The sequence below is a fragment of the Ambystoma mexicanum genome, chromosome 10 (genome assembly GCF_040938575.1).
Source record: "Ambystoma mexicanum isolate Mex_15411 chromosome 10, UKY_AmexF1_1, whole genome shotgun sequence".
NCBI lineage: Eukaryota > Metazoa > Chordata > Amphibia > Caudata > Ambystomatidae > Ambystoma > Ambystoma mexicanum.
This window is the reverse complement of record NC_090932.1, coordinates 1,505,769,293-1,505,786,209: the sequence shown is the minus strand read 5'-3', so window position 1 is coordinate 1,505,786,209 and position 16,917 is coordinate 1,505,769,293. Positions and strand designations below refer to the sequence as shown.

General features: G+C 43.7%; 1 protein-coding gene across 2 annotated transcripts in view; it reads left to right on the top strand.

Annotated features, from left to right (window-relative positions):
* Nucleotides 1-16,917, top strand: part of CDK2AP1 (cyclin dependent kinase 2 associated protein 1) — a 132,101-nt gene that overhangs the window by 56,001 nt on the left and 59,183 nt on the right. For both annotated transcript variants that reach the window (XM_069619666.1, XM_069619665.1), the window contains exon 2: nt 8,855-8,955. In XM_069619666.1, the coding sequence (XP_069475767.1) occupies nt 8,855-8,955 (101 nt within the window). The remainder of the gene's footprint in view (nt 1-8,854; nt 8,956-16,917) is intronic.

Sequence of the window (16,917 nt, the reverse complement as noted above, 5' to 3'; positions counted from 1 at the left end):
GAATAGGTTGGTTTTGTAATGGGTAGTGTGAGGTGTCAGAAACGTTAGGCGGAAAACCTTTAGAAGGATTTCTCAATAAATGCCATTTTATTAAATCATAAGTTTCAATAAACTCCTCTCTATCCCTACCCTATCGAGGATTTCCCTGCCTAAAACAAACTAAAGGAAACGCTCTTAACAAAAGATATCTGTACCTCACACTCGTACATAAATACACAAGAAAATATATGGCCATTCACAATAATAATTGCATTTGTAATATTCAGTCTCTCTTTATAACCTGTGTGAACTCGGGTTTTAAGTTGGTTTCATTTCCTTATTTCTTTTTGTTGAACATTGGAAGTCCGGGCTTGTAACACAGTTCCAACACAGTTCTTTGCTCCTTCAATATGCCAAAAGAAAGTTCCAATAATCCAATGTCCAACAAAAGAAAGATTCCTCTTTTTTCCTTGAATCATATTTTCAGTCCATCAAATAGCATCAATGATATGCTTGGTCAGGATGATTTGCCACAACTTATAAGATTGAAAGAAACGCAGCTTCTTGATATCCGCTTTTCTTAGCTCTCCTTTCAACACCTTAAATCACACTTTATATCTTTGTCAGGATAACTTCACAGCACTTCCACTTCTACGTGCTTTACTCTCATACCAGGCCTACCTCTACAAGGATTCACCATGTGGGCCTAGTTGCCTGCCTGATAGATTTCCACAACCCACAATGCTTTTGAAGTTCTAGATCTACTGACAACCAAGTTCACAGTTTGCAGTTTTGTGACTTTCAACAACTTTTCAGAAAAGAGAACATTCACATTAGTGCTCTTTAACACTTCCATGCAAGCAAGGCACTCTTCTTCTGAACATTCACCTCCCAGAAGGGCAGCCTCTTTGCTACTCTTGTCTTTCTGCCACAACAGCTCCAAATACCCTTGAGGATGTAATTCTAACTTTCTTCCTTTTGGCTTTGGCAATGTGAGGTTTCATTCCAGCGTTAATTCTATGGAACAATCACAATCAACAAGCTTCACCTTTTGAAAATATTGCATCTGCCCCTACTCTTCCTGTAAGCCACAGTAGCTTGTATGCCTTGTTACTAGTCGCTTTTGGCAATGCTTGCACCACTCTTGGCTTTGGGCGATGCTTGCACCACTCTTGGCTTTGGGCGATGCTTGCACCACCCTTGTCTTTGGGCAATGCTTATTTGTTTCCTGGAACTTACAATCTTTAAAGTTCAGTCACTTAAAATTGATGCTACAATGCTGTCTGCTGCTTTACAAATGATTCTCCAGTTAGACTTCACGTTAGAATCACTTTGAGGTATATCACTTTCAGGTATATGCGATTTAGTATTTCTGCAGTTTTATATATAGTTCAATATTCAATAAGTGTTATTTAAGCAGTTTCACTCATACGCGAGTGCTACTTCTGTTACTCATTGTCCAACAATCAACTGTCAGGTTTACAGCAATTTTGCGAGTGATTCTTCTTTGCTACTGTTGCCTGCCTTTGTTATCTGCAAGGGATTGGAACCCTCGGTAAAACTCGCTGGCTTCTGTCTTTGATGTCTTCACGTGCTGCAGGATGTCCACTGCTTTGGCTTCTTCCGAACTGACACACTTCCTCGCTGTAGTTGCCTTTGTTCCTGCCAATTAAGTACAGAGCTCGGCTTGTTCCTGAGACACTCTAGTGTCTATTTAATGGCTAGGCTCCCACTGGCATTATTATTATTAATGAATTGCTGTTTGGTGATAAAGTTGCATGACTACTTTATCACCCAAAACACTGCCCATGCCAGCAGGAATACTTGGAATCCGTTTGAATATTTCCTTAATTAAAAAAATTAAGATGTTAAAGTTGCACAAAATATTGTCCGTTTTTGACAGTGCTCTCAATACAAAAATGCAATGGGCTTTGTGGAAATGAAATCTCACTTCGCACTTCACTACGACGGAGAACAGAGTACATTTTACCCTTCTCTGCCCCTGTGTTTCATTAAAGCTACAAATTGTATAATATCCACTTTTTCCCAGACCACTGAACTCCTGGGGAGTTACCGTAGACCATAATATAGGGCAATCTGGAGTTATATCGGGGCTTTCTATGTACATGCAAATGTTGCTTTCTATTTTTGGGAGATCAGTATTGACCGTCTCAATCTGCAAGCTCCCTTTAGCTGCTGTGTCCGACTTCCAATATAGACTACTCTTCTTCGCTCTAGTGGGATCATCTTTTTGCAGCCTCTATGGAAATTCCATCTCTTGGTTGGTGTTGGTCATCACTCCATATTCCTCCTCCAGCTAGCCATCTCCTTTGGTTAATATTATGAATCCTAATAATCCTTTCATATCTATGTGCAGTCTCTTTTATAATCAAACCCCTCCCCAATCTTGTTACTTAACAGGTGGGGGCTATTCACTTCTAGTCTTGTGATTTGAAAAAGATGGGAGTGAAACATCACTCCAAGTCTGTAGATAGAAATATGGTTTTGTCACCATAACTTTGGATGTGAATATGATAATTTAATAAAATCAAAGCCATTAGACTCATTATGTGGCCCTGCACCAACTCACGTCTATTCCATATATGTTTTGGGATTTCTTGATTTATTTGTTCATAATTGTTATTATTGTAGATAATGTACATTTTAGATTTGCTTGAAAAATAATTTCTTACCCACAAATCACGGTTTCAAGTTCCTAGCATTTTCAACTATAACATTATGGATTTATGATTGACGAAATACTTTTGTCCTTGACGAGAAGCTTTTCAGTTGCATGCATTTAAATAAAATCCTGTATGGAGCCAACAGAAGTCCCTGGTCCGTTACAAAAAAGCTCTTTTTCGTAATACTAATTAATACAAACATAAACCTCTGATTCTTTCACTTTGTGATTACAGCCTGAAAAATGGTTTAATCAAGATTAAGCAGGTGATTCTTACTGTGGACAAAAGATCAACTTTTTTTCTGAAGTCTTATGACGTAAATACCTGGGGTTGGGGCTACCTGCCGGTTTACATGTACATGGACTTAGAAATCCTGATATGATATGGCATTTGTAACGCGCCTATACACAAGTGTTTCAAGGCGCGATGAGGCAGGGAGGGGGGGGACAAGGGGAAGACAGACAACGATCCTACTAGGCCAGGTGTCATTCAGACCGCGCAAGAGCAGGGGTAGGGGGAAGGGAAAAAGTGCAAGGGGAAGGGGAAGGGGGAAGTGCAGTACAAAGTAAGTAGAATAAAAATAAATAAATAGGGCCAGCTGGTGGCAAGTGCAAGTTAAGTGCAGACAAGTGCTGGGAAGGGGGGGCTGTAGGGATACAGAGACAGTCCCGCAGTGCAGGGGTTGCCAGGGAGGCAGTGCAAGTGGAGAGTGGCTGGGCCCAGGACCGAGGCCGGTGAGAGTGGCCCAGTTGCAGATTCAGTGCAGTTTCAGTGAAGAATTTAGCAGGGGAGAGGGAGAGAGAAAGCAGAAGCAAAGAGGAAGGATTTGAGGTGCTTCCGGAACCGGAGATGGTTCTCCTCAATTTTCAGGGAGGCAGGAAGGCTGTTCCAGAGGGAGGCCCCTGCCGCGGAGAGAGATCTACCCCCAGCTTGTTGCTTCGAGAAGCGGCTGACCCTGAGGGAGCTGGAGACGGATGAGCGAAGGGCTCGGAAGGAAGATATTTAGGAAGGGAGAGTTGAAGGTATTTAGGCCCCAGGCCCCAGAAGGCCTTGTGGACAATGCAGAGGGTTTTGAACTTCATTCCTCGCAGCCACTGGGAGCCAGTGTAGAGATTTCAGTCCTGGAGAGATACGGTCCCTGGGCTTGAGGCCAAGGACAAGTCTCGCAGTTCTGTTCTGGATGAGTTGCAGAGGGCGGAGAGTGGAGGCAGGCAGATTAAGATAGAGGCTGTTACAGTAGTCCAGCTTTGAGAGAACCAGGGCTCGGGAGACAGTGAGCTTCTGGGGGAAGGAGAGGAAGGGAAGAATACCTCTGAGGAGGTGTAGCTGGTAGTGTGGATCCTGGGATTGTTAATTTATGTTTGAGTTTCAAAATAATTGTTCTGGGTTGCTAGTGATGATTTTCCAACTGCTTGGGCCTTAATAAATGTGGATGTAACCATGTTCCTTTTTCAAAAGGGATAGTTCTTGTGCTCCCAGCGCTGCCTCTCAATGAAGCAAATGGTTGATTGAAATGTATATGTACTTCAAGAGAGATATTCCATTAACACCTCCAGAATTACATTGAGGCAATCTCCATGTCTCGAATCTTTAGTTTTCTGAATATCTTTCTCACCCATTAGAACCCGGCACGGGGGCAGCAACCATCAGGTTGCTCGTCACGCAGGCTGAAACAGCTGATCTCGAAGCACATGTTCTGAGCTGCCTGATGGCTGCTTCCCCTGCCTGCCATATTCCCCCCCCCCACCACCGTCCCATCCCTTTTTCTTCAACTCCCCCTTATCCTCACTCACCTGATTATGGCGTTTGATCTGCCACCGCTGCTTCAGCTCCCGCTCCATTGTGGCTGCCATGGAAAGAGAAGAGGAGCCCCATCTTCCATCTTTGTGGCGGCCATCATGGTACAGTGTTTTGAATGAACGGACTCCACGCTGAGTCCCATTCATTAAATCAAAACACAACGCTTTCAGCACCTCGGGTTACCGGATACCCGGGGTACTAATCGGTGGCGGCTGGTGAATTTGTTTTAACTGGAGGGGGTAAATATATGTCCCGAGATATGCCACAGTGACCGAGCATAGCGAGGGAGCCACACCAAATATAGGGGGCATCGGGGGAGTTCTCCCCCGAGCATTCTTTTTTAAATAATGGGTTCAAATGGTGGATTTTAGAGCACACTTTTAAGAAAAATTGGGTAAAAAGTCAATCAGTTTGCAATTGGTTTTGTAGGGTAACTAATGAGAAAATCCAATAGATGTAAGTCACCAACAGTGCACAGGAGCATTTCTCCAACCCCTTTCCATGATGCCTTTTGCACAATATGTGCCAGTATAAAACATTTTCACACTGGCTGTGCCCATATATTTTCATGCTGACTGCACCATTATATAACCTAGTATTCCCATATAAGAACATATTCATATATGCTTTGCACATACTGCCAGTAATAATACTATAAGAAAACATGTCCATGTTTTGTTCTGCCAATATATGGCTTTACCATTAAAAATGCACGCAAAAGTATGAAAACATGTTCAAACTGGCTGTACTAAAATGCCAGTCGGGCTACATAATAACACTTAAAATGCTTGCTTTATCAAAGATGCCCAATACAAAATGTCATACCGCAATAAGCAATGGCTAGACTAGCTGCATTGAAATGCCAGTCTAGCTACATAATAACACCTATGCTTGTTTTTACCAAAGATGCCTAATACAAAGGTTCATGCCACAGTACGAATAATACCACTGATCCTGATTGCTTTATCAAAGCTGCCCAATATAAAATGTCATACCGTAATAAGAAATGGCTAGACTGGCTGCATTAAAATGCAAGTGTAGCTACAAAATAACACTTATCATGCTTGCTTTATCAACCATGCCCAGTACAAAATGCCTTGCCTTCTCCATGGTGCACCAGCGTCTTGCACCCAGATATAATCGCATTAATGATGAATGTGATTGTGTGATTGCAAGGTGCTGGGGGGCCAATGGGGCAGATGTGTGTCAGGAGCTGGGGTCCCAGGCTACAGCCATGGCATTTTGTTATTTGGCATAGATGCCTAGGAAAAACTGCCATGCCCACCCTCTGAGGCCCTAAGCGCCTCACAGGCAGGCATTAATTGTGTGTGCGTGAGGTGCTGGAGGGCCCAGTCATGGTATTCTTTACTGGGCATCTATCAGATGCCCATTAATGCATGTCATTCCTTCCCTCCCCTCCTTGCCCTCTAGCACCTCACATGCACAGAATCAATTGTGCGTACATGTGGGGCGCTGGGGGGCTTAGGGGTCAGGCTTGACATTGCATGTGAGGCACTAGGATCCCAGTGGACTCGACTGGCATTCTTTACTGGGCATTCCCATGCCTGCCCCCTGGGCCCCAGTGCCTCACATGCACACAATGAATGTGGTTGTGTGTATGCGAGGTGCTGGGGGCACTGGGGTTAGGCATGTTTTCTTTTTGTTGTTTTTTTTTTAACTGGACATCTATCATAGATGCCCAGTAATAAAATGACACGCCTGACACCTGGGTCCCGAGATCCTCCCACATGCACACAGTGTGGTTATGTGTGTAGGCCAGGCACTGGAGTCCAGGGGGCGCGGAGGGTATTTTGTACTGGACATTTACCATACAAATACCATGCCTGTCCACTGGGCCCCACAGCACCAAACACACAGACAATCAAAGTGATTGTGTGTATGCAAGGCACTGGGGGGGGGGGGGGGGCATGTATGGTATTTTTTTTACTGTCATAGCTGTCCATTAAACAAAATACCATCCCTGTACCATGGCCACAAAGCACCTCAGACGGAGAACTGATTTTGGACGGTGGGGAGGGGGTTTGTGCAACAAAGGCATATTTAAAATGCCTTTGTTGTACAAACCTACCCCCACTCGCCAAAATCAGCTTGGATCAGCACTAACAAACGCGCGCACACACATACCTACACAACATACACACAGCAAGAACTCACTGTCTCATTCACACGAGCACCCATTATGCACTCTCTCCTAACACAAGCTTACATGCATCATACACATTTAAATAATACATGAACATACAAATGCACACAGCAGGCACTCTGTTTCATTCACACAAACATCTATCATGCACACACTCGTAACCCAATCCTACACACATCCATACACTTAAATAAACATACAAACACATGCAAACAACATTTACATATCAGCAATCCCACTCTCGTTCACTTAATCATCATACATTCATTCACCTAACACAAGCATGCACGCATCCATACACATAATTTAAAAAAACATGAACATGAACGTACTTTCTGCTGCGGGTCTTTCCTCTCCAGCGCTCCAGCCCCTGCTAGCATGAACAGGAATCGGGAAGCTTCCTGCACATGCGTGCAGTGGCCTGAGCGTGGGTGACGAGATGCCCCACTCCAGCCTGCTCTGTCTGTATGTGCGAGGAGGTGCAGGAGCGCCCCCTTGCACATAAATACAGTTCTCCAGCCAGCATTTCCAATGAGAAATGCAAGACTGGGGAAGCAAAACACCCCCAGCCTTGCATGGCTCATTGAGCTTGCACGGCTAGGGAACTGTAAATGTCAAAGGAAACCGGTCTTTCCCTTTGACAGTTAAGAGTGCTCTCTTACCTGAAAAAAACAGCTGAGGAAGTGCTTGTATTTCACTGGGCTGGCTCGTCCATAATGGTTGAGAGGTGGCTACGACCCGATGCATCGACGCCCCTCGCCCTTTATGAACATGCCGCTCTTGTTAAAAGCATGAACACCCTCTCTGGTGCGCCGGATTGGGTATTATAGGCCCCGGGACCCTCGTTAAAAGCCCTCACTCTGGGGAGGGTGCTCATTCATGGCTTGGTTCATTTGAATGCAAAAAGGGGCTTTCTTTTTCTGTTGCAATTAAAGTTGACCACAAATCCCTCTCCTTTGGGCCTGCTTACATGAATGTTCCTATTGAGTGTAAAATCTCAAACAGTTTGTGAGGTATCTCCACACCTCTCTTTAGGTGTTGTTATACAGCGACACATGTTGTCTTTTGTATGGATCAGTTCGATTTTAGGGAGATCATCTTTGGCTACACTTTTCTCAACACACCCCATTCCCATGATCTTGCCTTATGGATTTCTCTAAAACACTATTTCCTTCGGTGTAAAATCAGCTGTGAGGCTGAGGCCTTTTTCGCAAAGGCCCCATTCAGGAATGACATTCCCATCTCATTTGGATCCTAGACAAATGTTACTATTTTAAAAATAAGAATTTAAAAAAATTAATCATTTTATAATATATTTTTGTAGCTGGAACCTTGCTCGTGCGCAACGAAGTGCTGCAAAGGTCTTGGAGCAAAACATTGGTAGCGAGAATTTAACAAGTTGCCAAGTACACATTAGTAACGGGAAACTATACGAATGTGTGTGCGTGCACAAGATGGCTGAAACCTAGGCTACATCAGGGTGTTTTTGTAAGTGGCAGTCCTTCAGTTCTTTTATTTCCTAAACTGAAAGAGACTTGGGGGAGGCTGAATTGCCACCACTTAAGATACATCTATGCCTAAAATGTTTTGAATCTTCCAGCTGACTCATTCTTTTTTAAGCCTGTGGCCGTCCTTGGCACAATATGAAAACCATAAACGAAACGGTTGGGTTTCAGATTAAAACCCACTGCAGAGAAAAAGGGCACGGGTCCAAAAAGGTATCAAAAAGTCTAGGGGGATATCAAAGTTAATCAAAAGGAGCCAACAATGGATTTCTGACCAAACTGGTGTGTTTTTCTCTTCTTTATTGCGAAATTAGGGGGAGCCCCTGCATGAGGGAGGTCTCAGTGCAGCTTCTGATATGCTAAGGGCATTATTTCACTATGTACTGTGGTTGGACAGATGCCTGCCTAGGGAACCCGGCGCATGCAACAGAATATTGACAATCGCACAATGACAGAAAGGGGCAGGCCCAATCTTGCAATACTTGGAAACCAGAAACACAGTGCCTTTTTCAGGATTGGGAGTCTGGAGTGGAGGGGTACAAGAGGTTCAGTTGGGATGATATTCCTTTGCACATTGTGTGGCAGTGATATGCTGCGATATTGACTCTGTATGTCGCCAGCATTCTTGCTCAAGAGCTTATTATTTTGCTGAAGATGGTACACAAGAAATACTGTATTGTAATAGTTGGTAACCAAGCTTTACTACTCTCTTGTTCCACCAGTGACTGGAAATCTTCACTCCCCATCCACGAGTATAGCGACCACTGCGCAGTATAGGCAGCTTATCAACGACTACGGACCGCCATCTTTAGGCTATACCCAGGTAATGTCAATTCGCTGATTGGTTTCCTGTGTTTTGGCTTTAGCAGGTAGAGCATTATGTTACTGTACTGTTGTTATATTTGTTTGTGGAAGATCGGGAGCCACAACCCTCACCACCACGTGTGGACAAAATTGCGGCCGGAGAAAAATGCCCCCAAAGATCTCACTGCATTGGCCCTGTGGGTTTGCGTCATAACGACCACACGTCCTCGTTGCCACTGTTACAGGTTGCCGGTGTGCCCCTCAGGCCCGTGAGCCCACTCCCCACCAGCGTACAGAGCACACGAGACACAATGCTCTGAGTCTGGGCTCCACGGTCGCACTAGTGGTCCATGGCACGCCCCGTTTATTTCATGCACACTTGTCGGAATTGTGTCAATCCGACGCATATGTGCCCTTAAAGGGGCAGGCACCATAGGTTCCATTTCGACTCTGATGAATAGCTCAAGAAAGAGTAACCTTGAGGGGAACCTGAAAATCTTATTTTCCGAGTCCTCTCCTTTTTTGCTGTTGTTGTACATGCAGTCAGTCCTGCTTTTATGACTACTCTTAGCAGCTGCTTTGCGGCGTTCTGTGTTTTCATTTTTTTGATATCCCATTAGAGACATCAGGTAGGATGTCCTATAGGACTCCATGGGAATGTGGACTTAAACATTTTCTGGGGCCCGACTTCCTGGGCCACCGGCATTTCCCTGTGGCAGCGGGAAGCAAGGTGACGGAAAGGGTGTTACGAGGTTGGCCTCGTAATGAGGCCCTATGTATTGTAAAAATAAATGGTTTATTTTAAATGCAAGCAGGCCCAGATAAATCTTGGGGGGAGTAAGTACTATCACATTATACATAACCACAATTATAAAAACGCAACAACTGAAGGTGCACAGACCAAAGTATATAACCTTATTTGGAACACCGAACTGTAGTTCTAGTGAAGTCAAAACCAATAGTTAATTTTGGATTGCTTGCAGTAATACAGGATAGTAGACCCTAACAGTTGTACCATGACGCTCAGCAAGCAATCACATAGTAAGTCAACTAGACGATATACTTTTCAGAATAGTGGAACACCTATTCCAGGAACAGTATAAACCTATAACTCTGATTCAGGATAAAAGTTATTCTCAAGGTAAGTAAACCCTTTTGGTGTAATATTCAATTACAGTTGCTTTTCAGTTCACAGACTAAGGAAAGCAATAACTCTAACTTATTTTAGGCTAACACCGTTATACTCAAGGTAAGTAAAACCTATATATACTTTTGTAAGGCGCTACCAGCAACCTAAAAGGTAAGTATGACCTAAGCAGGCTTATTCTGTACAGGCTAACGGCAAGTCAGGGGAAGCAAGATGCAATTGGGGATACTCCTACAAGTATCGTAACAGAAAAAAGTGAAACCAACAGTATTACTTTCGGAAGAGGGAAAGACAATTCACAGGTGAGTAAGTTGACCGTCTATCTACTTTCTGTTAGAATGGCAATACCGTTTCTAAGGAAAGAAGGACACCGCTTGTTTAGGGTAAGTATATCCTATATATATACTTTTCAGAATGGCAGAACATATCTAAGTAATAACTTTTTGTAACTATTCACTCAAGTACACTTTTCAATGTGTTCTACTTTTCAAGCAGACCCTTTATTATCCAGCCCTTTGCAATTCTAGTACATGCGTTCTCCCGGAGGCAGAAGAGAGACCCTAGTGGTTCAGGAGCCAGCTGTAGGCAGGGTGAAATAGGGCTCAGTCGCAGGCAAAGTTCAGAGGAAGACTGGGCAAACAAGTAAGTAGTTCACTTTGAAAGTTAGTTAGGGTCCATGGACTTCAGAGAAGACACCCTAGGAGGATTCCAGCAGTAGGCACAGTACCTCAACACAGAAGAAGATTTTGCAGCAGGAGGACTTCAGGATCTGCAGCCAAAAATCTGGTTGGTAAATTGCTTCATCAAGAAGACAGGACACTAGAAGGACCTTTGCGGCAAGGATCACAGGGAAGGCTGGATGCAGCTCTGTGTCTTTGGTGCCTTTTTCAGTAGCACAGAAGAAGACAGAATATCTTCGGTCGGATTCTCGTAGTTTGCAAGGTCCTGCACTTGGGTGAGGGGACTTTCCAGACTCTAGTCACATCTCTGGAGGTCCAACAGGATGCCCACAAAGTTTCCGCAAGATTTGGAATTCAGAAGACAAGACCGTGCACTGCACAATGGCTCAAGGTCCCAGGGTAATGAGGTATTGCCGCCCTGCAAGGTCACAGCACACCGTGGGATGGCTCAACTTAACTTGGGAAGACTTGTGGTGGAATATATTAAATAACCCGAATGATAGGCTGCTAATTTATTGAATTTGCTTTTACCTTTTTGTATGAAATTTCTCTGTGTTAAACGCGTCGTGACTTCTCTTTTCTTTTCTAGCTGCTTAATTATTGTGTGGTTTGATAATGCATATGTGTGTAAAGTTTGTTTTGTGTGAACTAATTCACACAATAAATAAATATAAATTTGCATGTTGATATCTTCCAACTCTTTTTATGCACCTGGCTTTCTGGGCAGCCTGAACTAGATTCCTTTAGGTAAGTTTTTCAAAGCAATGATACATCTTCCTGACCTGTGTCAGGAAGGCTCTTCCTGAAGGGCAGTTAAAACTGAGCAGTCGATAATGAGGTGCTTCAAGGTTTCACCACTTAATTTAGAGCAACAGCATCTACGCTCAGCCAAGGGCAACCCTGACCGACCACCTGCAACATCATTAATTAAAAGAAGATTTTATTGAATACGTAACCAAAAATTTCATAGATGATGTGAGGCATGCTTGGATATATATTTCTGTGGAACATAAAATGATTTAATATCCATCGAAAAGTGATCTAACACTTCGTACGAACAAAGATTATCCATGTTTTTCATTGGTTTCTTCAAATAATAGTTTCTTGACCTTGCATGGGTTGCAGTCTAAATCCTCCAAAGAAATAGATTTACCCACCACCATGGAATTCACCTAAGTATTGAGAACAAAACAATTACCCTGATTAAACAGCGTGTTAAATTGAATAAAGATGGTGGCTATTGGAGGAAAGTATTCTTCTCCAGTACACCTTCATATTAAGTGAAGTAAGACCCAAAATATGTTTTAATGGGGGGGGGGGAGTTGGGTGGTTCGGAAGGAGTACCTCCTGGAAGATTCAAAAATGGTTTCCATACAAAAGCCTCCTCCTAATCCAGGTTAGCCTCTCTAACTTCTGCCTCAACTTAATTTCCAAATGATCACCTGGTTATAAAGTTTGAGCGCAGGTACCATGACAAACGACCACATTTTCTATCAAGTATCCAAAGTTAAGCAGACGCTGCAAACAATCCTATTCTTAATTTGTCACATGGTGGCGACACTGACCACTATGATCTAATGATCACGCAAAGATATTTAAACTCAGTCACCAACTGTAGCCTCTTTCCGTCAATATACCATCCAAAGTTAGATCTCCCCAATAAGATATTTCTACGTTTAAAGGTAAAAACACTAATGTCCAGGCCGCGATCCCTAAAGAAATTCTTTGCCCGCAGAAGAGACTTCTGTAATCCAACTGCTTTGTAATCAAGTAAAACAAGATAGTCTGCATAGAGAAGATACTGAACTTTAATCTGGGCCAACCTCTGGGGATTAGCCCCAGGCCCATCCAGTGCTGCCCTAATTCCCAGAATGTAGAGGTTGAAAAGAAATGGGGCAAGAACACAACCCTGATGTAGACCACCAACCACAGTGATCCACCTTGAATATCCACACCTCTTATCCATCCTTACCTTGTTCTTCAAGTCTTTATGTCGAAATTCCAGCATTGAAACCAGGGGCTCCAGGCAACCCCACGATCAAAGCATCCCCCATAACTTACTGCGATCCACATAATCCAAAGCCTTGGAAATGTCAAGAAATGAAAGATTATGCATTTTGTTTGAAACGCCTGGTTATTTAGAGGCTGTAACACCAGACAATTGAGGGCTGTACTTTTGCCCTTGCGAAAGCCGGATTGATTACACTCCAGCTTATTAGCAGCAATAGCCCATCTCTCTAGTGCGTGGAATAATAATCCAGAAAATATTTTATACGAGGCATCCAAAAGGGTGATAGGGCGAAGGGAACTATCGCCCTATCACCCTTTTTGTATATTGTCTGGACATACAATCCGTCCGACAACATTGCAATACAGCTGAAGTTAAACCTCTGCTCATAAGAGAGGCGCTGATTTTAATGTTGGGTTGGATAAACCATCAGGACCTGGGGCATTAGAGCATTTAGCCCTCATGATCGCAGTTTGTAGTCCTGCTGAGTCAATGTCTAGTAAATCCCAAGCCTCTACACCAAAGGAAAGCCCTAGTTTAACAGTTGGACACACGTTTTTGCAACATACATAAACGTACAGGTTACTAAAGTAGTCCTTCCACTCCTAGCCTGAGATGGACCGATGATGTAACAAGAGTTGCACCCCCTCCCCTCGAATGAGTATTCAAAAATTGACCGTCTGTCAAGAGGACAAAGCCCTAATCATAGTTTCTGTATCGCTTTGTAAGAGCAAGGCACGATGGCCCAATTCCTGTAGGATAATTTGAGCCTAGTAATAACTAGTGCCACGTTTCTACCCGTTTTCAGGGTTTTCCTCTCTCCCCTCTCAGCTTCCTCTTCTTTTCCCAAACTTCCGCATTATATCTATGGGTACGTACCAAAGGACGGTTTTCCTTTGTAAGACTCGTAGCTGGTATCAATGCGAGTAGTGTGCTCTGCGAAAGGCGTGAAAATAAATGTGGGCACATATCTACAAACAGCCCCCCCCCGCAATATCCTGGACAATCCTAGCATTAAACCGATAGGCATATTTAGGTTTCCATATAACTGCGTGATTCCTAAGATTTATTCCCACAGCGTCTGAAAGCTGATCAGGTGAGTCAGTTATGCCGATACCGCCAAAGCCAGCCCTCGGATGCGAGTGATCACTGGCAGCATCAAACCCTACACTAACGTTTTTAACAAAGTGGGGAAAAGCAGGAAGACAGAAAAGCAAAGTCCAAGGTGGATTTATGCTGGCCACTCGACCAGGTGCATCTAGGCGGGTCATCATCCTGAAAATTCCTGTTTAGGATAACCAAGTCCAGACTGTCTAAACAGGCATGAAATAGCAACCCTCGAGCTCTAGCTGATTGAGAGAAACACCCATTAGACCCAGGATATACCACCTGGGGTCTAAACATTCAGAATTAAAATCACAGAAAATTCTAAAAAAAAAAACACATTCGGTAGCACGACATAGTAGTCAAATACATTAATAATGGCTGCTAAGAGAACTGTTAAAGTAGTTGTTACAGGATTAAAATAAACATTTAAAACGATCAACACTCAAAAAGCTTGCATAGATGGATCAAACTGTTATTTTACGTCCCAACATGTCCGACCATCCAACACATATGTTCTCTATATTTGAGCATGAAGAAATACGCCATGCAATAATTAAATCGCCATATGGTTGACCCTTCAATCCCTTCCTCGCAGGCTCATAGATAACCGTGAACCCGTCGACTAGGGGGATATCAAGCATGAGTGATTCTTGTATGCATATTAAATTCATCTCAGACCAAAATGTGTCATTCAAACAGCGATGGCTGAACCCACGTGTATTCCATGACACAAACCTCACTGGGCAAATTCAACAAGTGGACCGTTGCAATGGATTATGTTGGTGCACAGAATTTATAATGTGGGACCAGTCGTACGTCGCATGATGAATACTCCTATGTGGTAAAACATCATTGGTCTTGTTCACATAATCCAATTGTACATTTATCTTTAGAGGTCCGCATAGATTAGACTAGGAACCACCATCAACACCCTGAGTAAGGGGGTCTGAGATGTCTTGCATCCAATCTTGCGACAAAAAAATACCCCATATTGGAAAAGCATTCCCTCTCTGCCATGACCGAATTATAGACCAGTTTTGAATTTAAGCCTATTTTCACCATATCAACATAAGGAAAGAGCCAGAATATATTGTCAATTCTGGGTATAAAGCTCTTTAACCTTAAAAGCATGACTCAAACATACAGAACTCAACTGATCCCCCCCAAAGGCAGAGCCATACCAGCAGGCAAAGGCATTAGTCCAACCTCAAGGGCCTTGTCTCTCTCTCTCCGGTAATCTAAAAGTAGAACCACCCGGTGGACACCTAGGTAGTCTGACTGAGCCTGACAACAACCCCCCCTCCCCCCAAACCTAGATCCCTTCGCCAGAAACTTCCCTTTCTCTTCCATGCTTTTAAAACTCTGGGAGGCATACCAAATAATTGTGCTGGCTCCCCAACTGGATCAAAACATTAAACAGTAGGGTTGAGTTTCTTGGACAGGATGAAAAGCCACATGGGCACCCAGGGCCACTGGTCCACCATCTACTGTCACCTTCACATGAGTCAAAGAATCAAGCTTCCCCAGCGAGGCAGCCTGAAGGGCCTTCTCGTCCGATTCAATTGAATAGGTTGACGGAGAAGACATTTTCACAGAGAAGAAATGTTCAACACCACCTCGGCGACTTCAGCCTTCTTTGGTTTAAGATATGCTGTTATCTGTTTTTTTTATTAACTTCTTGTGGATCCGTGGAGGGCAGACTGTCAAAATGTGTTGGTCTCAATGACTGAAACTTGCCCTCTCGCGGACATCTCCCACCTGGGGGTGATCAAACCCAAATCTGATAATTGTGATCCTCTCCTTCCTCAGAAGCTATTTCAGTCCGGGCCTTCAAAGATCGTAATCATTTTAGGGAACCTCTGTTCTTAGACTTTCTTCCTCCTTCTCTGGCCAACCACCACTGGCACTTCTAAAGCGACCATGGTAGTCACTCCTGACGGCCCAGACACTTCATCTAGTATTACTTGACAGGGGACAGTATCAAGGTCTGATAAACCATTTGGGTTAGGGGTCTTGTGTAGGGAGAGCTGACAAGAATCCCCCTCTCCCACACCAAGGCCTCCAAATTCAGTTATTTTGATAGAATATGAAAGAGAATCAGCCTGGTCCGTTTGGGTAGCAGCAGACACTGAATTCACTGTCGGTACACCACCAAGCAATACATTTTTGCAAATTGCCCCGCGAGCACTCAATACCACAATAAAACCCTCAAAGTTCACTTTAGCAAGCAAGTCTTTTAGTGAGGATCGGACTTCTTAGTTCATACATGTTTATATTGTGCCCACAGTCCATAGTGTCCAGAATCCTAGACAAAACCGGAAAAGAAAAGGTGTCCACTATGGGCTCCTCATGCACCTGCAAGTTATGACCCTTAGCAAATTGCTCTTTAGAATTGCTTATTGGCCTTGCCTCCATGATTGAAGACTAACAGAATGCGGCGGCTGGCCCTGGCTGGTTAAAAAAGGTATGAGCATCCGGTAAGGGCGGTGATCCATGGCAAATCGTAGAGAACCTATCCGCCTTAAACATAGGTGACAGAGGTAGGTGAGAAGTTGTTCTATAAAGTTTAACCTTCTCCATTCCTCATGAGCAAAAAGGAGATTTGTGAGTGGATTGTGTAATGGAACTGCCCAAGGATAGGCCCACTCTTTTTGCAAATTCTGAGGATACTACAGGCGCCAAAATTGATACATCCGAATTAAGGTTCCAACCCATGCGATCCGTCATATCCTCAGGATCTGCGTGGGTTAACGAAATGGAGCAGTCTATAATGGTTGACCCGTCTGTAAGATTCCTAGATGGTAAGTGATTGTGCTGAGCCAATTTAGCAAGACCTCCTCCCATACATTCGTCTGGGATTTCTGACTTGCAGTCCATACACTTACCACTGTGTAATCCCGGCATAGTTGAAAGGCAGTGCAAATGTTCACAACGTCATGGTTTAGGAGCGGACCGTAAATAAAGCTCTATTTAAACCTTCACAGTAAACACTTCCCAATCCCTGTTTCAGTAACGGACTATTTGGCCAAACGCAAATCA